This window comes from Exserohilum turcica, assembly GCF_000359705.1.
Source record: "Exserohilum turcica Et28A unplaced genomic scaffold SETTUscaffold_1, whole genome shotgun sequence".
Taxonomy (NCBI): domain Eukaryota; kingdom Fungi; phylum Ascomycota; class Dothideomycetes; order Pleosporales; family Pleosporaceae; genus Exserohilum; species Exserohilum turcicum.
The window spans coordinates 875,599-901,276 of NW_007359914.1; the positions used below are offsets into that span (position 1 = coordinate 875,599).

The following is a 25,678-nucleotide window of genomic DNA, read 5'->3' on the forward strand; positions in this document are numbered from 1 at the left end:
CTCAGCCTCTCCTTCACTCGTCCGCCCAACCGCCAACCGCCAACCCCCACCCCCTCTGCCCGTCAGCTGTGGCCAAAAAAGAAAAAGCCCAGGCGCCCATGCCGGTCTGGCCTCTCCCCTCCAGCCCGGATTCTGCGCCCTGCAACCACAAGCGACAGCCAACGGCCACCCAGCCTGACTAAACCACCCCCCGAAGGGCCCGGCCTGCCGTGTCCTTTCCCACGACAGCGGACGCGACATGCAGAGTGCGACGTCGCCGCGTCGTCGTTATTGCTGCTGTCTTCTTCGTCGCCGTCGCCGTCGTGCGTGCTTCGTCCCGTCAGCCCACGCACTACACTAAGCCCGCCCGACTCGACCGGTGCGCCATCCACCATCTCGTCCTCTCTTTCCCTCGCGCTGCTGCTGCGACTGCTTCCCGGCTGCTCCCTCGCCCGCGCCCGCTTGCTCAACCTAAATTCCTTGGCTGTACTCCTCGCTCGCATTGCTGGTGGAGCCCGGAAACCTGTCTGTCTGCGAAGGGTCTAGCGCCCATCTGCTCGTGCATTCACTCCACTCCACTCCACGCTTGCGCCTCTCGCTCTGCCCGTCGCAACCCCAGATCTTTTTTTTTTGCCGCAACCTTCGCTCTGCTCCCGGATTCCGCGGCATCACGTATTCGTGGACAAAGTAAAAATCAGAGAGAGACACTGTGTGTGTGTGTGCAAACCAAAAGAGCTGCGTCGACGGGTGCTCTGAGGAATGAAGTGCAGACGACGCACCCCGCCAGAGCCCTTGGATACCTCGACCCGTTTGCGCCTCGCTGCTGTCTCGCCAGTAACATGGTCAAGATGCGGATCCCCATCCGTGAACAATTGGGCTGCTTGGTCCTGCTGGCCTCGACAGTAGGCCTGGCCGTCCTCGGAGTCGCAACATGGGTACACACTGCTGCTGCTTGTATAACTGTCTGTTCTTGTTGCTGACTTGGCTAGCTTGCCAACCACGAGTTTGTGCTCGACATACGGTATGGTGGCTGCCATACAAAATCACCCGCGTCGTCATGCTAACGGCGCTGCTAGATCAACTCGCCTCACCCTAACCGCTTCCCTCAAGGCCGCACAGCTGTCGTCGAACCTGGCCCTCATGCAGATCCTCACCCAGCAAGCAGCAAACCGGCTTTCGCCGCAATTCGCGCTCCGTCGTTTCTACGGTGGTAACAACACGACTGACAACTGGGCCCGCGTCGGCGAAGACTACGATGCCATCTTTTCCGGTGATGCAAAGACTCGCGTCGCCGTCCAGGCCCGCATCTACCCCTACAACACCTCTGCAACCCCCGTCTTTAGTCGCACTGCCCCTAGCATGATGGATGTCGTGCTCCCCGTCCTCAAACCCGACGGCCAAAACGCAACCATGGGCGACGCCGAATACGGCTTCCTGCCTGACCTCTATCCCAAGTTTACCGTCCAGTCTACTCCCTACAACTCGACGTTTGACCTGTACAAGGCGTATTTTCAAGGCAGGACTATTGATAATACCAGCTACCTCCTGCTCGGCCCGTACCGCGTCAACGCCACGCTCAGTCTGGTTTCCATTACTGCGCCCATCATCAATAATACCTCCAATATCGACACGCTGGGTTGGGTCACGACTGTGCTGGATGCCTCGCTCATTACCAATGTCGTCAATGCCATGGACGGTCTCGACAAGAGCGGTCTGACGCTGCTGTTTGGCCCCGAAAACGTCACCAACGTCTTTCCCGCAAACTACATGTACACCGCCACGCACCCTACGCCCCCGGAAAATGTCCAAGTGCGCTTCCTCGTCCCGCCAACCGACCGGGACAACATAGAACGTCATGGGCAGTATGATACGGCTCTCGACCCGCCGCCTTTTGACTGGAACAAGTATCCTGCTATCCGCAAGGGCTTCACAGTGCCGACGCATGCGACTAGTAATGCTGGTAGCATCATCTCGACCCACAACGAAGAGGGCGCCCAGGTAGCCGCTGGATACGCAATCGTCGACAGTCCCATGGTCGACTGGATGATTATCGTAGAGCAAACACGCAAGGAAGTCTACGAGCCCATCAACCGCCTTCGCAACATCATCCTCGCCTGCGTGTTTGGGACACTTGGTGCAATGCTGCTTGTCACTTTTCCCGTCGCGCACTATTCCAGCCAGCCCATCAGAAGACTACGAGACGCTACTAGGAGGACAGTGTCGCCAACGTACGACGATGATTTTAGCTCGCAGAATGAAGTTGTCCATGACGACGTGGACCATGCAGCACTGGCTCGCAAAGAAGGCTTCCTTGGCCAAATCATCCACTACCGGCGAAACGCCAAACTCAACAAAGCTGAGAAAAGGGAGGCAGAGAGGCGTAGGCAGTTTCGCATCCCCAGCAAAGTCAAGGACCGCAAGCACTTTATCCACGATGAGCTCACCGACCTGACCACCACATTCAACGAGATGACGGATGAGTTGATGATGCAGTACGAGAAGCTTGAAGAGAGGGTCGCGCAAAGAACGGCAGAGTTGGAGCAGAGTAAACGAGCTGCAGAGGCTGCCAACGAGAGCAAGACTCTCTTCATTGCAAACATTTCGCATGAGCTCAAGACGCCGTTGAACGGCATCTTGGGCATGTGCGCTGTTTGCATGTCAGAGGACGACCCTGTCAAGCTGAGGCGATCTCTAGGCATCATTTACAAGAGTGGAGACTTGCTTCTGAACTTGCTGACAGATCTTTTGACATTTAGGTAAGTTGATACACCAACACAACACGCACATGCTAATAAGAGTAGCAAGAACCAAGTCGGACAGCAGCTGAGCTTGGATGAAAAGGAGTTTCGCCTGCGAGATATTAGCTCCCAGGTTTTGGCCATTTTCGAAAAGCAAGCACGAGAGAGCGGTATCGCGTTGGCTGTAGAGTTTGAAGGCCCGTATGAGAACAATCTGGACGACAATGAACGGCCCAACGAACTGCGTGACCTGGGTCCTTTTGGGCTTGGCCGACTGAAAGACATGATTCTGTACGGCGACCAACATAGGATACTCCAAGTGGTTATCAATCTGGTGTCCAATAGTCTCAAGTTTACCCCTCAAGGCGGCTCCGTCACGCTCACAATTCGATGTCCTGGGGAGACCCAAATGTCGGAGAGCCGCAAAGCCTCGATACAATCACGACAGAGCTCGACGCGCAACTCCAAGAATCGCGTCTGGGCTTCTGCATCCGAGATTGGATCCGTTTCGGTAGCAACGCCGAATCACTACGATACTGCTAATGTCATCAACGTCATGGACAAGGGCAATGCGTACTCACACTACCTGGTTCAAGAGCGGGCTGCGACGCCACCACCGGGACGCTGGCTGTCGTTTGAATTCGAGGTCCAAGATACCGGCCCAGGTATCCCCGAGCATCTGCATTCCAAGATTTTCGAGCCGTTTGTCCAGGGCGATTTGGGGCTTAGCAAGAAGTTTGGAGGCACCGGTCTTGGCCTGAGTATCTGCTCGCAACTTGCCGGCTTGATGAAGGGCACGATTGGGCTGAAGAGCGAGGTGGGCCACGGAAGCGTCTTCACCATGGTCATTCCACTCAAGCACCTGACGAGTCGAGCCGACAGCACGGCAAGTTCCAGAAACATCAACATTGAAACAGGGACCCCGCGGCGAAGTCTATCGATCGACGATCCCCCGCGTGGACGGTCCCATGATGATGCGCGGTCGGCCCGCTCGTTACGCTCCGGGGCTAACAGCCCTATCAGCATGCCTAATTCGGCCGCAACCGCCCCGCCGGGTCCAGTATCGTTTGAGACTGACAACCAGCCCCGTCTCGTTGGTCTCAGCCAACCGTTTTTCGCTTCCAACAAGCCATTGGACTCGCCAAACTCACAGGTGGCTGCCATGAAGCGGGTCGAGGCGGAAGCCACCAAACGCGGCGACAAGGTCAAGGTGTTGGTTGCCGAGGACAACAAAACCAACCAGGAAGTCGTTCTGCGCATGTTGAAGCTTGAGGATGTCTACGACGTGACTGTCGCCAAGGACGGCCAAGAAGCCCTCGACAAGGTCAAGGAGAGCATGGAGCGCCAGGCTCCGTACAACCTGATTTTCATGGACGTCCAAATGCCCAACCTCGATGGTCTGCAATCGACACGCCTGATCCGCCAATCCGGCTTCTCAGCCCCGATTGTCGCGCTGACGGCGTATGCTGAGGAAAGCAACGTGAAAGAATGTCTGGATTCAGGCATGGATTTTTTCCTCTCCAAGCCCATCCGCCGCCCTGCGCTCAAACACGTCTTAAAAACATACTGCTCTACCATCCCTGAAGAAATGGAAACTACGCCTCCACATACTGCCGCTACTACTACTACCGTCGACTCGAAGGCAAACGGCTCACCTTCAAGTCCAAAATCCCCGACGAAGATGAAGGATACGAGTCCTTTTTCGGCGGTTAAACAGAAAGCTGAGGCCCTGGCTGCGGCAGATTCGCCGTCGATATCGCCAATGACATCGCCGGTTTCATGATGATTTTAATTGTTTGTTGTTCGTTCGTTGTCCGTTGATTGGTGTAAAAAGTTGGGGGTTTGATTGCTTCTCTTGCGACTGCATCATGTCTCCCCCCCCCTTCTGTCTCTATAGCTCTCTGTCTCTCTCTCTCTTTTCTTGTGCACGATACCACAATTCATGTTTTTTTTCTTCCTCTTTTTTTCTTTGCTGTAATTCCTCGTATCTTTCTTTCTTTTCTTTTTTCTTTTGGCATCACGCGTCTTAAGCATCAAAATACTAACTTGCATGGCAGAGCATTTGGCGAGAACAACCAAACGGAAAGTAAACAAGACTCTTTCTCTCTCTCTCTCTTAGTCTATGTGTTTTAGTTTTTTTGGTTTCTGCTGTATTTTTTTTTTTTGCTGGGGTGCTCTTTGCATAGGCATGCTGGACCAACTAACGACCTCTTCTTGTTTTTTTTGGGGGGGGTACTTGGCCGTGGGAATGTGTACATACATGGGCGATGGTGCTGGTGCTGGCTTGGTTTCTTGTTTCTGTCTCTGTCTTTGTCCCTTGATCGGTTAAACTCTATGGGGAGGTCTTTTGTCATTTTTTTTTCTGGGCGGACATACGTACATACATACATATATATATATATCTATTTCACTTGTTTATTTACTTTGAATTCAAGTATAGCATTGTCAAGTACACGTTCTTCACTCTGTGTCTTTCTTTTTGCCTCGAGCTTTCTCTGTCCTTGACTCTTATCTCTCTGCCTCTGTGTCTTGCTTGCTCTTGCTGCTGATGGCTGCTACTTGCATTTCATGCCGAGTATGCAAACTTGACTCGGCTTGGCTTTGGCCTGGCCTGGCCTGGTTTAGGGACTACCTGGTGGACTTGTCTAAGTTCTAGACGAGAGGCAGACACAGATACAGATACAGGCACAGATACAGGCACTGATGCGCAGAGTGCAGCAGTAAAAGGCTCGGTGCAATGTACCAAGTACAGCAGCGGCAAAGAAGGCGTTTGCAGCAAAAGCAGCCTTTGAAGAGAAAAAAAAAAGCCTTGAAATTGTTTTCTCTCGAGTTTTCCAGGAAACACAAAAATACAAAAATACAAAAATAAAAATAAAAACAAGTTAAAGTATGTATGTATGTATGTAGTAGACATAAATGGCAACGATTAGAAAAAAATCAAAGTACATATATACATATATACATACATACATACATACATACATAGTCTTAAGTATCGCCTTCTTTTTTCTTTTTTCTCTTTTCTCTCTTTTCTATTTTATCTATATCTTTTTTATTTTTCAATCAAATCTTTCCAAGTAAAAATTTTTTTTTCTAATTGTGGACTTATCGCAAAGGATGAAGGGGGGGTAGGGGGGGGGGTAAGGTAGGTAGTTATACATTTCTGATTTATATATATATATATATATATAGTTACATGGACAAAACTTGAACAAAAGGCTGATAAGTACATACATACATATTTACATATTTACATATTTACATATTTCCATATTTACATATTTACATATTTACATATTTACATACCTGGCAGCAGGTACACAAATAGTAGGATTAGTCTATTAAAAAAAAACTCTCTTTTTTTTCCCGTCTATGTATGTATGTATATATGTATGTATGTATATATGTATGTATGTATATATGTATGTATGTATTACTTTTTCAATTAAGCCTGATTACTTTTTTTTATGTTCTTCTTTCATTCAAAGGGCTCTTGCGGGGGAATCTGTATGTATGTATGTATGTGGTATTATCATGTTCTTTTATGTTCCGATCCGTTGCGTATATACCATATGTACCATGTATACATATCAACATTAGACGCTACCTTGTCTTGCCTTGTTTTGATTTGATTAGACTTGTCCAGCGTATCTACTTGATCTGGAGTCATGCAAGAGATGCATGGCTGGGTTGCATCTACGAGGGATACTGCGCGTTGTGTTGCTGTCGTGCAAGGAGCGTGTTCGGCACAGTACACATTGCATTGCGCGCATGCACCCACACCCACCGAGCCGCAGCAAGTACATCTGCACACTGAGCTGTGCCGACTTGCTGTCCCAAGCATGCTACCAGTCTCGGCCCCAATCAAGCAGATTTTCTCGTTTTATTTCTTTTTTAGCTTGGACGACCACAGCTCATGAGAGAGAGTAGGGCTTGTTGTTGCGGATAATGTAAATCTCACCGACGAGCACAACAAGACCGACGACCATGGTAATAGCGATGATGGGGAGATTGACGCGCGCGAATTCCAGGCCGCCAACGCGAATGTGTTTGCGGTCAAGGATATCGCGCCAGAGCATGCCGGCGAGGGAGGCACTAAAGGCAAGACTGAAGGCACCGTAGTTGACGCCAATGGCCATACTGACTGCATGTTAGCTTTGCACAAGACCATGTTTTACAGATTCCAAACGTACCTGTAAATAGTGCCCCAGAAGGTTCGGTCGGATATCGGAATTCCGTTCTGGCGGTGAATCTCCTCCCATGCTTGGACGACGCGGGAAATCAGAATCGTGGTGCCGATGTTTGTGCCTGCAAACTGGAATGTGGGTTAGACGTTTGTAGATTTGAATTCTGACTAGAAAATGGCAACTTACATTACAGAGAATGACAGAGACAAAGCCCATGCCGCCAATGGCACCGACAGTTCCCGTCTTTTCAACCCAGTGATCCCAGCCGTGTGCGAAGACCGGAACCCAGCCTTTGGTGACAAGGGCTTGCACGAGGACAAACATGCAAAAGGCAAAGGGAACGAGAGCTAGAGGGAGGTGGTGGAATACAGTCATTGTTGTGGGAAAGGTTTCTTGTGCCCAGGTGTATGCGTCTTGGGTGAGGGATATTAGCGTGGTTGGTACGGGCTTCTTGCTTGGTTCCACCCTCTTCTCTTCGTCTGAGACGCACTCGTTGACTGCCATCTCGCGTGTTCTGTCGCTCGGGGCCGGGCTGGAAGTCCCTGGTAGTGGCTGCTTTTCATCTGAGAGAGTTGAAGCCTGGGCATCCTGGACGGTTATTGCGTCTGCGTCTTGCTGTGCAACTGACATTCTTCTCGCTTCTTCTCTCTCAGCAAGTGCCGCCTCCATTCTGCGTCGGCCTTCATGCGCAATATTTCGCGTCTCTTTCCTGTTGAGCCAGCCCATGGTGAGATCGAAGCAGAGCATAATGGTTGCAGCAGGCAAGGTGACCCAGAACACGGGATGCTCGTGTGTGCCTGTAGAAGCAGCGTTGAGAGCGAGCACAGTTACCAGAGTAGCTGCCATAAGAGCCGCTCCGAACATGGCGCCTTTCCTATCCAAAAACGGATTCAAGACCTCTTCAAGGGAGTTCTTCTTTTCTTGCTCTTCGTCGCTATTGGAATCAGCCTCGCTGTCATCGACTCCACCCTTTGCAAAGGGAATGTTTGGATTCACTGGTTTCTTGTTCTACATCGTGAATTAGCAATCATCCCGGAATCATGCGAAGCCATGCAAAACTCGTACCTTGAGTTCGTCTGGAAGATCCTCCATTTTGATAGCTGAGGGAATAAGAGACTCGTCGTGGAAGATGATGTACAGCAAAAAGGGGTACAGGACAATGCCTGTTACGAGGACGGGAACAATGACGTTGGCTGTGTACTTGATAAAAGTAATCTTAAAGGCTCCAGCTAATACCAGGTTGGTCGGGTTGGACGAAACAAGGATTGTGGATGCAATGTTTGCCACGGAAAACTGAGTGAAGATCCATGCTCGCGGGTGTTTGATGTTGCTGGACACGCGCGTCATGTAGGATAAAAAGGCAGTGCCGGACAGAATGACGGGGTCATTGCCGATGAGAGCTGTGAGCCCGAAGAAAAAGGAGTAGAGATAGAAAAACAGCCGGTGGCCGACTTTGCCTCCCTTTTGCAGAACCTTGAAGGCCAGCCACCTGATCAAGCCAGAAGCGTCGACGGAGATGGCAATGTAGGCCAGCGAGAGGAAGAAGAGCATGATGTCGTAGGGCACGATGCCTTGGTCGCCAACGGTGCCGCCGCGAACTTCCTTCTTGCCAATAGCAAGAATGGCGAGCAGGAAGAGATCGGCGATCAAGGGAGCAGTAATGAAGTTCATGGGAAAGTTGAAGCGCACCAGAGGACCGGGTTTGCCATTTCGGACTCTGGTTGGATGCTGGGGCGGCGGGATTATGCGCATGGCACTGAGCATGTCGAGAAGCGGGGTCCATAGGGCGCGCGGGAGATAGATGGGAATGTGGAAGGGGAACAAGACATTGATGTCTGCAGTAGTGGCGGTTAGTTGACGCTGCAGGGCACGGGCACGCACACTCGACTTACTCGTCAGCACGAAAACGATGAGGGTGACTATGGAGCGCCACTCCTTGATCTTGTTGGTATCGAGATCAGGCCTCTCGGCCTCGGTCGCACGCGGAGCCAACATGTTGCGGATGGTGGCAGCAAGTCCAAGTCGAGGCGGCCGTGGCCGTTATGTATGACGAGCGAAGGCAAATAAGAGGAGCGGTAGTCGCAGAGTGGGCTATCAATTAGGGCCGATTGCAGGACGTGAGAGGCGTTAGTTGGGAGCCGATGGGCCTCAATGCCGCAGCACAGGTCAGTGGTGATGGCGCAGAGTCGTGTGCAAAATGACGCACGGCGCGAGCATGGCCGACGAGTGAGGCTCGCGATCTTGTGTAATGTAAGAATGGCCGTGTAGATGTAATGCAGGCCGAGCGTGGTTCAAGAAGCGCACATGATGGGCGACGGGGATCACGGCCGCCTGCATGGTTGGGCTCTTGGCCTCTTCGGCGCTGCCAACGACGGGTGGCAATCGGAAAACAGGATGCAACCACGGCCCTCGAGCCATGCGCCCCTTTTTTTAGGCTTTTCGCGCTGCCGCAGTTTTCCCAACATGCTGTTCGCTCTCGCTGCCCGCCGCCGTGTCGGTCGCTGGCTGTCAGTGGCGGTCGCTGTCTGTGCCCGCCACGCCCTGAGTCAGCAAAAACTGCCTGGGCAGGTCACGTTGTGGGCATGCTCAGCCACGCTTCGCCCCATGGAACCGCAAACGCTCACCGGTAAATCGTGTATTACCCCAGGCCGTTGAAATGTCTCGCCCGACGCCCGCCTCACTAGCAGACGTTCTGCCTGCTTGCCTGTCTGCCTGTGTGCGCGCTGCAATGCCTCCGGTGCTTCTCTCTGCGCCAGCGACCTATGTACATAATGTCTTTGCTGCATCTGCCACGGCATGTCCGGTGTAAATATGTCCCTTACTCGAGCCCTCTTCAACACTACGCCTAGTGCCACGACTACAGTCCCCACAGCCTCGCCTGTCACTGCGCCTGTCACGGCTGCATTCCACGTCGTGTGTGCCTGGCCCGTCTCGTCAAACTACGGCGCTGGCTCGCGCGTCAGTTCCCCTCAGATACCCAATGACTCGGGTACGACGCGTAGCAAAAACTGACAAGGCAGACAGATCCTCTACTACGTCCTCGTTGCTGCATGTGTCGCTTTTCGCAAAGCTGAATGGCTGCGCAACACCTGCTTGGCCGCCGTCCTCATCCTCCCAGCCGTCTCGTCCATCCAGGGCATCGCCCTCGCCTCTTCGCATCGAGATGGTCCGTCTCCATTGCTGCCAAATCTTCAAATGTAGACATGCTAATAGTTAACCAGGGGGCATTGACCTCGACATCTTCGGCGCCTTCCAGTTCTGCGCAATCGGAATCTTGGCCGCTCCCCTCACCGTGCGGCTGTCGCGCACCTACTTTTATACGCCAGGAAGAAACATAATCTTCATGTGGACCATACTGGTGCTCATGGGCCTATTGGCGCTTTGTGTCGAGTTTTACCGCGTCACGCCCACGGACTGCAGCGTAAACTTTGATATCAACGCCCACCGAGGAAGCGCCGACTTCTTAAAACAACAACCCAAGTGCAACATAACATGCTCAGAAGCACTGGGCCCACACTCTCCCTTGCGGGGCGGAGCAGCAGCCGACGTCTTTGTCATTCCCGTGCCACATGTTTTGACCTTTAATGCGGCAATGCTCTTGGCTGCAGGGTTCTGTATACCAGGGATCCTGTCCTTGATCTTTACCTGGGACAAGGTCCTAGAGGCAAACTGGAAGAGACGGCGCCCTGTGGAAGAGCTGGATGCTCGCATCCAAGGCGCAAACATGACGGTTGGAGAGATGAGAAATATCAACGATCTTGTGCGCTCGTTTCTCACCGTCATTGAGATTCCGCTTTTTGGTGGTGTCATCCTGACCATCATTGCGATCGGAGAAGCAAACTTCTTCAGCCCTCAGATGATGTACATGACTGAGCCTCAGGCTTCTTTTGGTGAGCATTTTCCAGTGACAGAATTTCTTCTCTAACACTGTACAGGGCAGTGGTCACCCATAGCCGGTACAATTTTCGCCGCCTTTGGATCCCTGTATCTGCTTTGGGCAGCCGGCGACGAAGAGGATCTCGACGAAAAGCGTAACACACCATGCGAGCCTTCGAATTTGTCGTGTCACAGCCGTGGTAGCGGCCGATGTGCGTCTCCGCAATCTCCACGCCCTCAGCCGCAGGCAAATCCTGAATCCAATGCAAACCCACAGACGAATGCTTTGGGCATACGTTCAGAGTCTCCCTATGACGTTTCCCTGATTCCGACAATTACGTATCCAGACTCTGATAGTGACCATCTCAACGAGATGACCTCGGATGGCCATCAAAGCGATCACCCCACAGCCGGCCGACACAAGATCCGCAAATGGCTAACGGCTGCCGGCAACTATCTCGGGGATGCCGCACAGGAAAAGCTGGATCGCGAACACAGCCGCACCGACGAAGCCACACGGGGTTTCCCAGAGATCCCCGGCGAAGGCTTCCGCAACCCGGACCTGGAAATCATCAGCCGCAATTTTGATCGAATGCGCGAGGCCAGAGCCGGGAGCACGTATACTGCGAGTATCCGGTCTGCGGTAGATGAAGCGCAGCACCCAGAAGCTAGTCCTGCTCAGTCACCGAGACGGCGCGACACGTTGGAAGTACCAAAGGAAACTTATCAGAGACGCGATACCGGCTGAGGGCATATTCAGCGGGTAGCTGCATGTACTATTGAACAATACCGCGTATCTAAGCCGTCACTACAGCCCGATCAGGCCTCACGGTCAAGTGCGATGAACGCTATATCCAACGCCCACGGCCCAGATGCCTTGAATACTCGGACCAAAGTCAGTGCGATATTTCCTCGACCTCATCGGCATAGCACCAGCCCCAAAGCCATCCACCCACCACTTACGCATCGCGATACTTCCTCAGCAACAGCCTTGCATCCACCTCGCCATTCAAGCCAGCATTTCACCACACCAACCCAACCCAGCCCAACCCAACCGGAGAAAACCCCATGCATCCGTATCTGCATGCCCATTATCCCCGGAACACCATCCCCTCGCTCCTGACTCACACGTACTTAATTTCCGCTGCTGCCGCCGCAGCCACAAACGCAGCCACAAAGCACCCTGCCGGTCCCTCCCGACCACAGCAACACCCACATACATACACACACCGGTGACCCAAAAAAAAAGCTGCCAGCACATCTGCCATGACGATAATGGTGCCCGACGGATTGCTTGTCGCAGATATACACATGTTTTCGGGTATCAATGACACAAGTACCCCTCAAATTGCAGTCGAGGCGCTCCCTGCTATTGTGCCTTGGAGAACGCTTTTGATACGTAGGTTTTATGCATCTAGCCGTCTTCTTCTTCCTCCTTTTCTTCTTCTTCCTTTTTCTCCTTCTTGCTTTTACATCCAGTCTCACAAGTACATGTACAAGTACATGTACCCTTCTTACCCGCCCGCCTCCGAAATTGGTACTTCAGACTGCATGTACCATGGCGAGCACCAACGCGAGCGTGTGTGTGTGTGTGTGTGTGTGTGCAGCGCTGGGGCTATTTGCATTCCATCTAGCTGCCACGAAATACAAAGCCACATCTTTCTGGTCTAATTTTTTGGAGAGGGGGGGTGGGGGAGGAAAGGGGAAGAGGCAGTGCAAGATATACAAACCTGTACTTATGTACGGACATAGAACAGATAGACCTGTATATAGACTTGCAGATAGATAGATACATAGATTGGTATTGTATTGTATTGTATTACATCTTTGGAGAATATAAATACATATATATACTTACTTACTTACTTACTTACATGCTTTTGTCTTCGCTTTTCGTTCTTCTCCCTTGATTAATCACCAATCCCTAGTTCCCCAAGTCCCAAGTCCCAAGTCCTCACACAACACGAATCTCCCACCTTGGTTAGAATCCAGTGTTATGCGTGAAATAGTAGGTGTTGGGCGTGAAGATGGAAAGTGTGTGTGTGTGTGTGTGTATGTTGACAATGCTGCTTGATACGACTTTGACCAACGCCCCCGCGAACAAAAAAAAACGGTTGCGTGAGGAACTATGTACATATGTAGGTTGAAGGGATCATCCTGGGATGGATAGATGTGGAATCTAAGAACCTGTCTAGCAGCAGCGTAAGGGAAGGGAAAAGAGAATATTGTTGGTCTTTAGAATTGGAAGGGTGAAGGGTCAAGTCTGGATTGTGATAGTCACGTGATTTATGTATGGATGTATGTATGTATGTATGTATGAATTTCCAGCACGCTAATCGAAAGAAAAACAAAAACATAGAACACATGTGAGACTATGATGTGAATCCGAATTTCCCCCCCTTTTTCCCCACTCCCCTTTTTACACAAAACCCCACTACGACTTTCCCGCGTGAACTATGCATAAAGACGCAAAAACCAGCATCAAACATGTCTAGCAGCATACATGGCCCTCAGACCCTGCAACTCTTCAATAACACCATCGAGCTGCTCCGGCCCCTCCAACGCAACAACCCGCTCGTAGATATCCGCGACTTGGGCCTGCCAGATAGAGTCGCCATCAGCAGGATCCTCAAAAGAGCCTGCGTAAGACGTCAGAGCCGAGAAGCCGTCGCCGTCGTCGTCGTCGTCGTCGTCGGATGCGCGGAGGGGCGAGCCGGGAGATGGAAAGCCAAAGGGAAGACGGGGAGGGGGAGAGCCTAGTGTGGAGCTTGGTGTGCGTGGAGAAAGCGGGAGGGGGCGATCAGGTGCTGAGATTTGTTAACATCGTTATGTGACGCAGAGGGGGGCGGTGCGGAGTACGTACTGTTGGGTGGATAGTCCCGTACCGATGACGACGCCATGGAACTCAGGGATACAGAGCGCAATTCGGCTTGTGTGATGACTCGCTGGCGCTCCGCACGCAGAGCCGGGGGCAAGCAGTCGATGCGAGGGGTTGCGACGGGGAGACGGGTGGGGGCAGAGACAATGCGAGCGGCCGTGTCAGCGCGAGACTGGTTCTCGACGAGGGTAATGCGAGGTTCACTGCAAACCATTGCGTTAGTTTCAAGAACAGTGTCAAGGATCCGGTGGTGTGTCCGGATCAGGCGGGGTCGAGGCGGGCGAGAGAGAGGTATGGATCGGTGGCTAGGTGTGTCGGCCCAGGACTGCGTGACACCAGTCTGTGCCTGGGTCGCGCAGCTTAGGGATGCCGGGGACTTTGCGGAGGGAAAGCTGTGTGGAGGGTTTAGCATACACTGGGCGCTGAGTAAAGACTTCTTGCATTAGCTGGCGGAGGTGCGGGTTGCGGATGCGCAAAAGGTTGTAGCCCTTGTATTCGCCATGTTAGTGTGTGGTGTGGAGGTGGTTGCAACGGAGAATGGAATAATTACGTGATCTAAGCGCAGTTCGCGGATGTGTTGTTTGGCTTCTTGGTAGTTTTCGTCGCTCTCGTTGATCCAGTAGCTGAAGAGGGACAGGTTCACGTCGGCTATGGTCTCGTTGTAGATTTCTTCGGTTAGGCGCTGTACGTCCTCGCGTGTGAGGTTGACGTGGAGGGATCTGTTTCGTCCGTGGCTAGGGCAGGGAGTGCTGGGTTGCGGACTGCATTTTCTTTCTGCTGCTTCTTCGTCCTCGTAGTGAAAGGTGCTGCTGGCATCGTCCGAGGCAAGGTACGTCTTTGCAAAAGCAGCGAATTCCTCGGGAGAAAGCGCTTGAAGCTTCCCAAGAGTTTCCTGGCTTGCTCGTCTGTCTACAATGGGTTCGGTTTCAATTGCTTGTTGGAGCGAAAGAAACTCGCCATTGTGATTGGACTCGCTCGTAGTACGTGTCTCTGCACTGTCGATGTTGACATGCTCTGACGTATGACACTCAGCCGTGCCGTTGGCGTCCTTGTCGACTTTCTCGGAGCTCGGGATTGTAGGCAGATTGCTGCTATCGATGCTACTGCGAGGCCGTTTTTCACGCTTGAAGAAACTGCCCAACGTCCTCGTACTGCGCTTGCGAACGGCACGGCGCTGCTCTGAGCCATCTTCGGCGCCCTCTCTCGTACCGCGCTTATGGCGTACGCTTGTAGGTGTGCTGTATCGAATAGAGCCTTTGTTAGAACTGCTGGACTGGCCGTAAAGCGATGGCACTACGTCTGGCGAGAACATGGTTGCCGCCAAACCAGCTTGAAGCTGCGCATGTGGGAAGTCCATGGCTGATACGCAATGCTGCTATTTTGGTATGCAATGTCACGTGTTGCAGAATTGAAGTTCAAATGGATGTGTCGGTGTGGGATTGTGAGTTTTCGAGTACAAACCGTAGGTGTAAACGAGACGTAGCGGCGCACTGACAGCAAAAGTGACGGTGAGAGTGAAAGTGAGAGCAGAGATAGCATTTTGCTATCACTGATTTGATCTATTGTTCAATAGACAATGGCAAGATGTAGCCATGTTTGAAACATGATGTGAAGAAATCTCACGGGCAGTAAGCGGTTCTGCAGGTTGAGGTCAATAGTGGCACCGAGACGGTCGGCGACACGCCTTGAATGTCGGTTGTTTTCAGTGTCATTGCAAATGGCATCTGTTTCCATGGTGTAGTGTGGTTGTTTGCAGTTGACGTTGGACTCTTGGCATGGTTGCGGTTCAAACGCATGGCCACATGGAGTCGTGGTATTGGGATACAGCTGTCAACCAATAAGATTCGTGAACGATCGATTTGGTAGAAGCAAGCTCCAGGAACGTGGCGCAGTGACCAAGACGGTCGAGTCTAGCGTTGGCAGCCTCATCTACTTTGTATCCTGCTAGACGTATATCCGGTTACCGGGTCTGGCGGGTGACTCAACAGATTCCTCAGTATTCCCGGCTCTAGACATGCGAACAGTAGATACCATTTCTTATTATACCCTATAGCCGCAAGCATACTATAGCTCTTATCAAGATAGCCGTGGCCATATCGATCGGCAGTTGCTACTTTGCTCTATAGTCTCGGGAATATGGCATTAAATTGGTCGATAAGTGGCGATGGCTGGTTCGGACACCAACATTTGCTCCCATGCGACTCATTGACGTCATTAGATAGGGGCTTCTCCTCGTGCTGGCAGACTCAGTCTGTAGGGTTGAACCCGGTAGCTCGACACACGACCAAGAGGGATGATGTGATAGGTGGGAAATGTTTGACGAGTTGACGACTTTCGAAGCCACTGTCGGATGGTGAGACACGACGTAGACGATCGTATTGATGCTGAAGGGCTGAACGGATGACACGAGGAAATGCACTGTGCACTGTATGAGGAAAGATCAGTGTCTCTCGTCCCCCATGCCTCACGGTAGGTAGAATAAACTTTGGCTGGGTGAGAAAGAGAGCTGCATGGAGGAGCTTTGCCGGCCCACAGCCGGCTTCAAGTCAATGGCCGAGCTCGGTGGCCGTCAGAGGGTGTGGGTGATCCTTTGCGAAGGAAGGCCTGGCAGAGGGAACGGGCCGATTGGGTGGCCAGTGGAGGCGGGTGACTGGGATGTGGCGAAGGATGCGCGCGAGAAAGTCGATGCTGCAATGGCCAGGCACCTGACATGGCGACGTGGAAGGGGATGGAGATGGGGGGTGGTGGAGGTGGTGGTGGTGGTGGAGCTCGACGTTGGCCATGCCGAAGCTACTACCACTACTTACCAGCTGCTAGTCGCCCGGGGAAGCGTCGACGCATGCCGAGGCCGAGGCCGCCCAGCGCACAACCGCCTCCCGATGTTGGCCAAGCTTCTGCCGCCTGCCGTCTTGTCCTGGGCACTCGCTCGGCCTCGCCCATCTCTCTCTGCCTGCTGCTGCTGCTGCCTCTTCTTGGCTGGAGCCTACAGCCTCCCCTCTTCCTACTATCCCCATCGACCCCCCAGGGTGCTGCAACAACGCATCGCTTACCCACACCTTCGTGCCCCTCACGCATGCACCTCGGCTTAATTAAAAAAGCATCGCCAGTGCGCTTACGCTGCCTGCAACAGTCACGACATCTGGACGCCCGCCCCGGTACTCGCATAGACGTGCTCCCACGGCGCTTATAGACGTCGCACAAGAAGCACAGCGGAGTCGAGCCGCGAGCACCAGCGGCCATGCCCACTTTTTGCCAACACTGATATTGCGGCGCAGGCTCTAGGTCGCGGTCGAGGATGCATCCTGGCCCGACACGGCCACCACTCAGGCGGCCGGGGCCAACTTTGATCCACGAACTCATGATCCCAGCTCCAGACGGAGCGCCTCGGGAACCACGGCCATGACCGACGACGACGACGACGACGAACCACGGCGGCCAAGGTTCGCTGCTCCAGGCCCGGCCGTGCCTTGACAGCCGTCGTGTCGAGCTGAGGCGACTGCTGGGCTGAACAGGTGCCCGGCCGAGCTGATTCGCGACGGCGTGCAGCGAATGGGGCGGCGAAGCGCTGCCACTCGTCGCGGGCCCCAGGCCGCACATCTCACCAAGTCGGCACGACGACAGGATTGTTGGCCCGCCCCCCGGCTCCCCATTCTGGTCGTATGAAGTTTGCAGGCGCTCTCCATATGAGATTTGCGGCGCGGTCGATGCAGCCTGGGCCAATCGACGACCGATGTTAGCGCCTCGCCGTGTTGGATCGCCAATCATTGCCGACTTAGCCTCGCAGCCAACGTCCTTCACCCTCGTCGACCCTCCCGCTCCTGCTACCAACGGCGGGGACACTACCAGGCGGCTCTCGAAACGTTCAACCGCGCTCCATTGCGCTGCGCAGCTCCGCATCGCCACCACGAGGCCATGCTTGACTCGCCCAAATCTGACCACCTTGGTCAGTGTAGCACGCACCCTCACGGCGCGGATGACGCGTGTGTGGTGCAGCCATATAGCAAAAGCGTAGCCTGCAGGCCTCAGGTGCTACCGTCCCTAGTCGTCTGTTATCGTCATGCTTCGTTTTGGGGCGCAGTCTCTCTTCTCCCCTCTGGTCTGACTTTACCCACTTGACCGGAACCGTTGCTGTGCCGCAAGTACACTCGCTCGGTATCTCTGCTTATGCTCTCGGGAGCAGCCTTCTTTTACATCCTTCGCCGCCACCGTCTCCGTCATTCTTTTCGCGTCGTGTGCGTCTCATTAAACGACGTCCTTGCGCACCCGCCCCTTCCTGACCTACTTTCACACAAAAGCTTGTCACATACTTGGCACGGTAACGCCTCCCAAGCCATGGCCACCCTCTCAGTCCCGTCACAAGACATGACCTCGCTTTCATTGGGCAATAGCATTCACAGGCCCCTCTCTACTCACGGCTTGCCCAAGCAGCCGCGCACCATGTCTCCCGAACGACCACACCGTTTTTCAACAAAGAGCTACCCCCCTCCTGCCCTCGCTCACACTCCAATGTCTCCACACTCGTCCGCCCCAATGTCTCCACCACCAATGTCAGCAAAGTCTTTCGGTACCTTTATCGACTCGGAGCCGTCGACACCAGCCTACTCTCCGAGGATGGACAATGAATGGAACGACTCGTCAGTCGTCCTGGTGCGGCCCATGTCCTCCTCTTCAGAGCCTTCGAGTCCTGCAGAGCCGGTATGGCGTATGCTGAAGCCGCTTCCAGCCAAGGCACCGCCCAAATCTACCCCTATTGCCCCTCAGTCAAAGGCACCAGCCGTCAACGCCAAAGAAATTTCGTCCAACACATCGCTAGCCTCGCACCAAACCAGAGAGGCAAGGCACATCAGCCACCCAAAGGAATTCAAATTGGCAGACTTGTCTCAACAACACTATCCTCCGAAATGCGAAGACATCCAGCCTACAGAGGAGGACCCAGACGAGCAAAAGTCTGGCACTCCCACGTCAGCGACCTTTGGCAAGATTGCTTCCAAGATGAAGCTGATGCTCCGACGGAAGAACACAAACACAAACAAGAAGGAGAAGAAGAAGAGGCACTACGAAGAGGTTGATCGTATAGAAGACAGGCACTGGACGGAGATGTGACATGCTCGCTATACCAAGCACAGCTGAGCTCAGCTATTACCACGCTCAGTACTGAGAAGTTCATCAAGTCGATATCAGATTGTACGCATGCGCGCCATGAGAAGGGAGTTAATACCATACCGACAGGGTTTGGAGAGCGAATTTGGAAGGCTTATCGTATCGCAAGGGAAGCGACTTTTTCATTCGATAATCGTGCTGCTGGTCATCATAACTAGTCTCACCGGCGCACTTGGCAGGTGTTTATTGAGTTTTTTGATTCTTGGGATGGGAGTTTGAGGGCCATGTTTTTATCAGGAGTTGCAATCGAGCCACGATACCCAACTGCCATACTTAGTCTACAAATTACTACATTATCTTTCTTGCAACGTTGTGTCGCAGCAGGCATCCGTATGTGTAAACCCCACCTTGAAAATTTGAGGCGACAAGGTAAACTCCATGCCATAACGTTTACCAGGTCTAGGTCAGTACCAAGGGCTGCATTTGTTGCTGACGCTGCATTACCGCTCAAGCCTCCCGCTCGGTGGGCGCTACCCGCCCGCCTCACGTGAGAAGGCGATCGACAGCATGCGCACAGACCACCCATTTTGAACTCCACGTGCGCGGGACCTCAGCACCGAGTCTGCCAAAGACTTCTGATCCACAACACAGCCATAATGATACCAAGGCAATGGGGAAGAACAGCCCGCTCGAGTTTTGCGACGACATCTCAATTGTCTACAAAGTTATCCCCACGTGCAACGACAAGTAGCATATTTCGACCACGTACAGAGCATTTCAGACGCGTTCAACACAGTGCAACAACATCACGTGCTTTCCCCCAGACCCGACAAGTCCATGAGCGACTCCAGCATCTCAAAAGAAAAGATTCGTTACTGCATGCTGGGAACAATGGCCTACGAACTCCAAGCCCTGTCACTACCCTGCTACACTCTGGCTTCCCCACAAAGACGGTCATCGCCCTCGTCCTCGTCGGCGGCCTAGCATACTATCTCATCGATATAGTCGAGCCCACCTGGACTGACGATGTGTACGCGGCGTTTTCCTCGGGCGACGACTCCAGCGCCATGACCACACCGCTGCATTTCTACCGCAACCGCACTGAACTGCAACATACCCTCGACTATCACATCCCAGACCCCAGTGCCCCGCTCAAGGACCCCAACATCGCCAAGTTCTTTTCTGAGCAATTCGAAAAGCTGTGCTTCGGATGGATGATGACCGAGGACGATGCACGCAAGGGCGTTGAAGGTATGGAAAACGTGCACATGCCTATTACGCACGGGTGTCGCTTCCGCAGCAACGAGCCATGTGAGGATTTCTTTGCGCTGGGCACGAGTCCCGGGCCGGGCGAGAAGATGTGGAATTACTGGACGGTGCTTGATGGCCATGCAGGACGCCATACCGCCTTCTATCTGCAGTGGTGTCTGATTCCCATGGTGTCGTCTGCGCTCTGTGCCCTCCCGCGCAGCGCCTCCAGCCCCGAGATTGAGAATTCAATCAAGAATGCCTTTCTGGCGGCCGACAGGTCCATCATGGATCGCGCAAAGACGGCCGCGAATTGGTATCCGGCCGCGAGCGCAGCCGCTATTGCTGCACTCACGCCAGCTTTCTCCGGCTCGTGTGCCCTCCTAGCTGCCTTTGATGCATCCACATCCACCTTACGCGTCGCATGTACCGGAGATTCTCGCGCTGTCCTCGGCCGCTGGGACCCCTCGACATCATCCTACAAAGCGATCCCGCTGTCCGAAGACCAAACGGGCTTCAACGCAGCAGAAGTAGCGCGCCTGGCACAAGACCACCCAGACGAGCCCTCCATCATCGACCCCAATACGGGGCGCCTCCTCGGCATAGCCGTAACCCGCGCCTTTGGCGACCACCGCTGGAAATGGGACAACAGCCTCATCAAAGCCTGCCAGCACAAATTCTGGGGCTCTGCGCCCCGCCCTGGCTCAAAAACTCCCCCTTACATGACGGCCGAGCCCGAAGTCACCGAAACCCAGATTATCCGCTGTGACCCGGACGATTACTCCTCTCCTTCTTCTACAGCGCAAGCTAAAAGCGACTTCCTCATCATGGCTTCCGACGGCCTCTGGGACCGCATCTCCTCAGACCACGCCGTCAACTGCATCCAGCGGTACCTAGAAGCGCGCGCCCGCGGCAAAGGCAGCGTAGCCTCGGATCCAGAGTTACGCAGGAATCCTCCTGATTTCTCCGCCGTGTCGTCGTCTTCATTTTCCAACCCTTCGTTGGGTGCACCTCCACACTCAAATTCAAACCCAAATTCTGACTCGACAACAACAACAACAACAGCCCTCGAACCAGGCGTCTCATGCGACCCCGCCCAAAACCTCGACGTAGACTGGAAAGCTACACCGGAATTCTTCGCCATCGAAGACGAAAACGCAGCTGTGTGTCTGGCGCGCAACGCCATGGGCGGAACGCGCCGCGCCTTGTTTCTAGGTATCTTGGCGGCGCCTGGGCCGTTGAGTCGGAATGCCGTGGATGATACGACGGTTATGGTTGTGTTTTTTGATCGCTTGGGCGAGGAGAGTAAGAGTAAGGCGGGTGAGGGAGCGGGTATGGAAGGGAGTGGGGAGAGGAAGAAGAAGAGGTGGTGGTGGCCGTTGTGAGGAAGTGGTCGTGGCAAGGGTGTCGGTGGGGACGGTGAGGGAGGGAAAGGAACAAGTCGGTTTGAGATTAGATCGAGACAATGTGTTTTTGGATCAACACGAAAATAAAAATAAAAATGCCGGTGTAGAGGAATTGATTTGTACGTTCTTGTTTTACTCTTTTGTCTTCTTCCCCTTTCTCCTCCTCCTCCTCTTCTTATTCTTCTAGCCCTATGATTCATACGTTAAATCAGTAAAAAAGTGACAAACCCAATATGTATATATATATATATATATATATATGTATATATATACCAGTCCACGTCTATCGAGCCAAGAGATTCTTATTTTATATTCTGTATTCTGTATTCCTCTAACTCTACCCCTTTCCTTTCCTTTCCTTTCCTTTCGTTTTCTTTACACCCCCTTATCCAGTCCACGCCGCGAGCTCCCCTGTCCGTACCAGAAGACTAGAAACGAGATGACAAAACAAGCGATTCAGTATCCTACTGTAAAATCTATAAACTTAGAAACTGATAGTAACGTAGTATACTATAGTATAGTATAGTATAGTATATTAAATACAAGACAAAAAAAGAAAGGAAGAAGATAATGGTGAAGAAGAAGAAGAAGAAGAAGAAGAAGAAAAAAAAAGATCTCTGCACCGCCATCTACACATCATGCCATCCGAATCACTCCATCTCACTCTATATCCTGCCATCTCATCCTCTACTATGTACTGTCTCTCCTCTCACAATTCCCACTTATGTATTTATAGTCGCGATATGAACTAACACAAGACCATGATCCCAGATAAAAAGAGTAAGTAGTCGTGTTATACTGTACCATGTTAGGTTATATCCGTTAATAGAGACGTGATATGTCAACTCCAACTCCAGTCCCCTTCCCCTTCCCCTCTCTTCTCCTCTTCGTTATTCCCCTTCGTGATTCCCTACGCCATGGATCGAACCCGCGCTACAACTCCCGTTACCCCTTCTTCCTTCCTTCCTTCCTTCCTTCCTTCCTTCAGTTAAACACCCGACTTAAGCAAAAAAAAACAAAAAAACAAAGCAAAACTAGAGTTGAAAACAGGTGCTTAAAGAGTATATATGGCAACATCAACATCACTCATTTCAATCCACACACACACATATACACAACTGCATTAGGGCCATTCATTCATTCATATCTTTTTTTCTTCTTCTTCTTCTTCTTCTTTCTTTGAATTTCCGAGTACTATCTTTGAAATCATCATGATGATTGGTAGCCTTAGCCGTAGTAGTAGTAGCCGCAGTAGTAGCAGTAGTAGTAGTAGCTATTAAAAAAACCCTTGTGCTTCGATGCCTCATGCCATGCGAAGTGAAGTTTTTTTCCCCCGTTTCTCACACTCTGCATGCAAGCAGTGGGTAGAAAAAGAAAACAAGAGGAGAGGAGAGTGGGAAGGAGGATGGGGGGGGATGTGATAGTAGTTAGTTACTATTGTAAGAAATCTCTCCGGACATTGACAAAGGCGCCAGGCCCACCGTCGTCTGCTAGTTCCGTGACGAGGGCTTCTGCTTGCTGGACGAGGCGTTCGAGAGCGGCTGAAGAGGATTTGCCTAGGGAGACTGCGAATTCGATTAGTACATGCTTGGTATTTGATAGGCTCCAAACTATGCAGTCATGTCAACATACCTAGTATCGCGCTGTTGAGCTCTTCGGCTACTGGCGCGCGACCAGCAACTTCTAGTAAAGGCGCTAGCATACTCTCTCGAGCATCAGGGTAGGCAATGAGAGCAAACGTATCCTCGAGTGCCTTCTTGACTTCTCGTCTTGGATCATTGGCAAACTCGGCCTTCAGCTCCATGCCGTAGGCAATCGTTTCGTCCGTGGCTCGAGCACTCCTAGCCTCTTTGTCCTGCATATCCTCTTCATCCTCGTCATCCAACTCGTCATCCTGGTCCTTGTTATCCCAACTGGGTGGTGGATTGTGCACACCCAACTGTTCGTCCAGCTCCATTTCAAAGTCGTATTCTTCTGTAGCTGTTGAATTGCGGTTGTTTTGCGCCATTCCAGTTGAGCGTTTAGAAGGCGCAGAAGCTGAGTGGCATTGTGCATTGAGCTCGCCGCACCGTCGTATCATTTCAATGAATTTCCGGCAGCGTAGTTTGAAGTATATGTTCTCATTCTCGCGGAGAACAGAGGGGTAGTATGCAGATGTGTGCTTTAGCGCCTTGTCAATGTCGCCCTCAAGAATGGCTGTGCGGATTTCTGAATAGTTTAGTATTGTGCGTAAAACTCCAAAATAATAACTTACTTTGCCGGTTCAGCGCATCCAGGTCTTCTACAGCTGCCCGGTAAGGGAGGTCTGCGTTTTCGTCGTTGACAAGCGCTTTCGCCTCGTCCAGAATCTCGTCTGAAAATGCTCGTGCAGTCTCGACATAGCCATCGTGAGCTAGGTATTGCCCCACTAGCTGGTGTATTAACGCATCCTCGTCTGCTGCCGCACTAAACTCTGGCTTTGTTCGAGCAATCTCTGCTTGTATGGCCGACTTTTCATCTTGCACCATCTTATCAATGTCAAAAGCAAAAGGCTCCTGGCCAAAGTTTACGCGAACCGTCTCGCCAGGCTTCTTCATCCCAACCGTAGGGTAGTAGGGCATGTTGGGTTTCAGGTCTCTAAAAGCAATTCCTGAAACCGTCAGTGGCGGACCTTGGCGTTTGGGGTGCACAAATTACCCAGCATGTGTCCGTTCTTGGTGAAGAAGGCCGTGTTTGTCCGAAAGTTGATACCGCAGCCGATGACGTCCAGGGTGCCAAACTTTGGCCCGTACGACTTTCCAGAAGTGGTATTGCTGAAGACCTGCCCGTCATCGCCGTGGTAAGCGTACGAGTCGGGCTCCCAGCCCGGTATGCGGCTCAATGCGACCTTTGGACCTGAGAAGCCGATTCCAATCATTCTACTGCGCCGTACATTAGTATGCGTCTCGCCGGACCTCCAATCTACATACCCGTCCTTGCCCTTTGAAATGACTGTGATTTCGTAATAATAAACTCCGCATTGCCTGGGCATGGGGAAATCTGCGCGCACCGCTGCCGCTTCGTCGTGTGTCTTTTGTGTGCCCGAGAACTTTGCCATTCGCCCGTTGTCCTCGAGTTCCAGCTGGCTGAACCGGTCGCCCTCGTTCCATCGTGTTGGCCAGGGTGCCACCGGCTCGTCTACAAGCACAGGCGCGCGCTCAATGATTTCGTGCGTGAGACCGCGGTGTGAAGGCGCCATCTTGTGGAGATTGACGCTGCTCGAGCTCGTCGATAGCGACCCGGCGTTGGACGAGTGTGTCGACTTGAGTTCGCGGTGCGCTGCCAGTTTCGCCCTGTGCGCCTCTTCCAGCTTCTCTGCATGCTTGGATCCCCGCAGGTAGGATGGTACGAAGAAGGGGGGAACATCCTGGGCCGAGCCTCCCATGGCGTTCCAGTATCCAGACTGGCTCGAATAGGAGGGGAGCGGTCCGCCGGTCCTTCCCAGGCTCGTGGACATGTGGCCGTCGGCGTCGATGGAGCGAGAGAGACGGTTGGGGTTTGCTGCCAGGCTGTTGTTGACGAGATGCGAAAAGGCGGAGGATCGAGAGGGTTGGTGGAAGGAGCTGCTGCTGCTACCTGCGGATCCAGCCGCGACCCTAGCCCAGCTCTCCCTGCGAGCATTCATCATGGCGATGGGCGGCGTTGGTTGCAGCCACGGACCTGTGCGCGGCGACGTATGGAAGCGATGGCAAGGAAACTACACGGCGGATTCGCGGGGCGGAGGCGTCGGGCAGGTGTGAGAGGGCGCTGCACAGCTTGGGAGCGAGCGAAGCCAGCCAGGACGCGTAGGAGAGGGCGCCGAGTGGATGAGCAGGTACTCTGTGCTGGCAAGAGCAATCGCCCGACGGTAAAGGCAGAAATCAGCGACACGCGGGCTCGTGTGAAACTCCAATCACAAATGCATTCATGGCTCCATGCGCGAGTACGGGCTGCTACAGGCAAAGGGCGTGGTCGCGAGGGGGCAGTTCAAGTCGAGGGTCAATGGTGGTGGTGCATGGCCGGAGGTTTAGACCCAGCCGAGCTATCGGTGACGATCCCCGCAGTCAACGGCACGATAACGCCATCAACGCGGTCACGCTCACCACCATGTTGCAAGTCATGTACACGCACCAATTTTTCTCCTGGTCGCAACCGTCGTGAGCAGGCACTTTTTAGTTTTTCAGCCATACAGGGTTTATCAGGTTCATGTGGGAAATACAGGGGCACTGGATACAGCACAACAACGTCACCGAGTCACGCAACTGTTCC

At 52.9% G+C, this 25,678-nt stretch overlaps 6 protein-coding genes across 6 annotated transcripts; 3 read left to right on the plus strand and 3 right to left on the minus strand.

The window, feature by feature from the left end:
- Nucleotides 1–818: 818 nt before the first annotated feature.
- Nucleotides 819–4,500, plus strand: SETTUDRAFT_40504 (uncharacterized protein; the record flags this gene model as incomplete). The annotated part of the gene is made up of 4 exons (XM_008022081.1): nt 819–914; nt 969–1,000; nt 1,056–2,735; nt 2,781–4,500. The coding sequence occupies 4 exons, from the start codon at nt 819–821 to the stop codon at nt 4,498–4,500; spliced, it is 3,528 nt and encodes a 1,175-aa protein (XP_008020272.1).
- Nucleotides 4,501–6,187: 1,687 nt separating this feature from the next.
- Nucleotides 6,188–9,114, minus strand: SETTUDRAFT_113162 (uncharacterized protein). The gene is made up of 5 exons (XM_008022451.1): nt 8,797–9,114; nt 7,970–8,739; nt 7,091–7,912; nt 6,911–7,032; nt 6,188–6,857 (listed from the first exon to the last, which is right to left on the minus strand). The coding sequence occupies exons 1-5, from the start codon at nt 8,897–8,899 to the stop codon at nt 6,632–6,634; spliced, it is 2,043 nt and encodes a 680-aa protein (XP_008020642.1). The 5' UTR covers nt 8,900–9,114; the 3' UTR covers nt 6,188–6,631.
- A 508-nt stretch (nt 9,115–9,622) lies between these two features.
- Nucleotides 9,623–11,814, plus strand: SETTUDRAFT_162129 (uncharacterized protein). Its single transcript, XM_008022452.1, has 4 exons — nt 9,623–9,862; nt 9,929–10,070; nt 10,126–10,794; nt 10,840–11,814. Exons 1-4 carry the CDS (start codon nt 9,716–9,718, stop codon nt 11,526–11,528), a joined length of 1,647 nt encoding a protein of 548 aa, XP_008020643.1. The 5' UTR covers nt 9,623–9,715; the 3' UTR covers nt 11,529–11,814.
- Nucleotides 11,815–13,261: 1,447 nt separating this feature from the next.
- On the minus strand, nt 13,262–15,015 carry SETTUDRAFT_18114 (uncharacterized protein; the record flags this gene model as incomplete). The annotated part of the gene is made up of 4 exons (XM_008021858.1): nt 13,262–13,587; nt 13,644–13,861; nt 13,995–14,146; nt 14,209–15,015. The coding sequence occupies 4 exons, from the start codon at nt 15,013–15,015 to the stop codon at nt 13,262–13,264; spliced, it is 1,503 nt and encodes a 500-aa protein (XP_008020049.1).
- A 2,975-nt stretch (nt 15,016–17,990) lies between these two features.
- On the plus strand, nt 17,991–21,119 carry SETTUDRAFT_152530 (uncharacterized protein; the record flags this gene model as incomplete). Its single annotated transcript, XM_008022453.1, has 3 exons — nt 17,991–18,757; nt 19,669–20,929; nt 21,072–21,119. The coding sequence occupies 3 exons, from the start codon at nt 17,991–17,993 to the stop codon at nt 21,117–21,119; spliced, it is 2,076 nt and encodes a 691-aa protein (XP_008020644.1).
- A 1,580-nt stretch (nt 21,120–22,699) lies between these two features.
- On the minus strand, nt 22,700–25,401 carry SETTUDRAFT_162132 (uncharacterized protein). The gene is made up of 5 exons (XM_008022454.1): nt 24,361–25,401; nt 24,089–24,312; nt 23,667–24,041; nt 23,045–23,620; nt 22,700–22,977 (listed from the first exon to the last, which is right to left on the minus strand). The coding sequence occupies exons 1-5, from the start codon at nt 25,056–25,058 to the stop codon at nt 22,847–22,849; spliced, it is 2,004 nt and encodes a 667-aa protein (XP_008020645.1). The 5' UTR covers nt 25,059–25,401; the 3' UTR covers nt 22,700–22,846.
- Between the last annotated feature and the right edge of the window lie 277 nt (nt 25,402–25,678).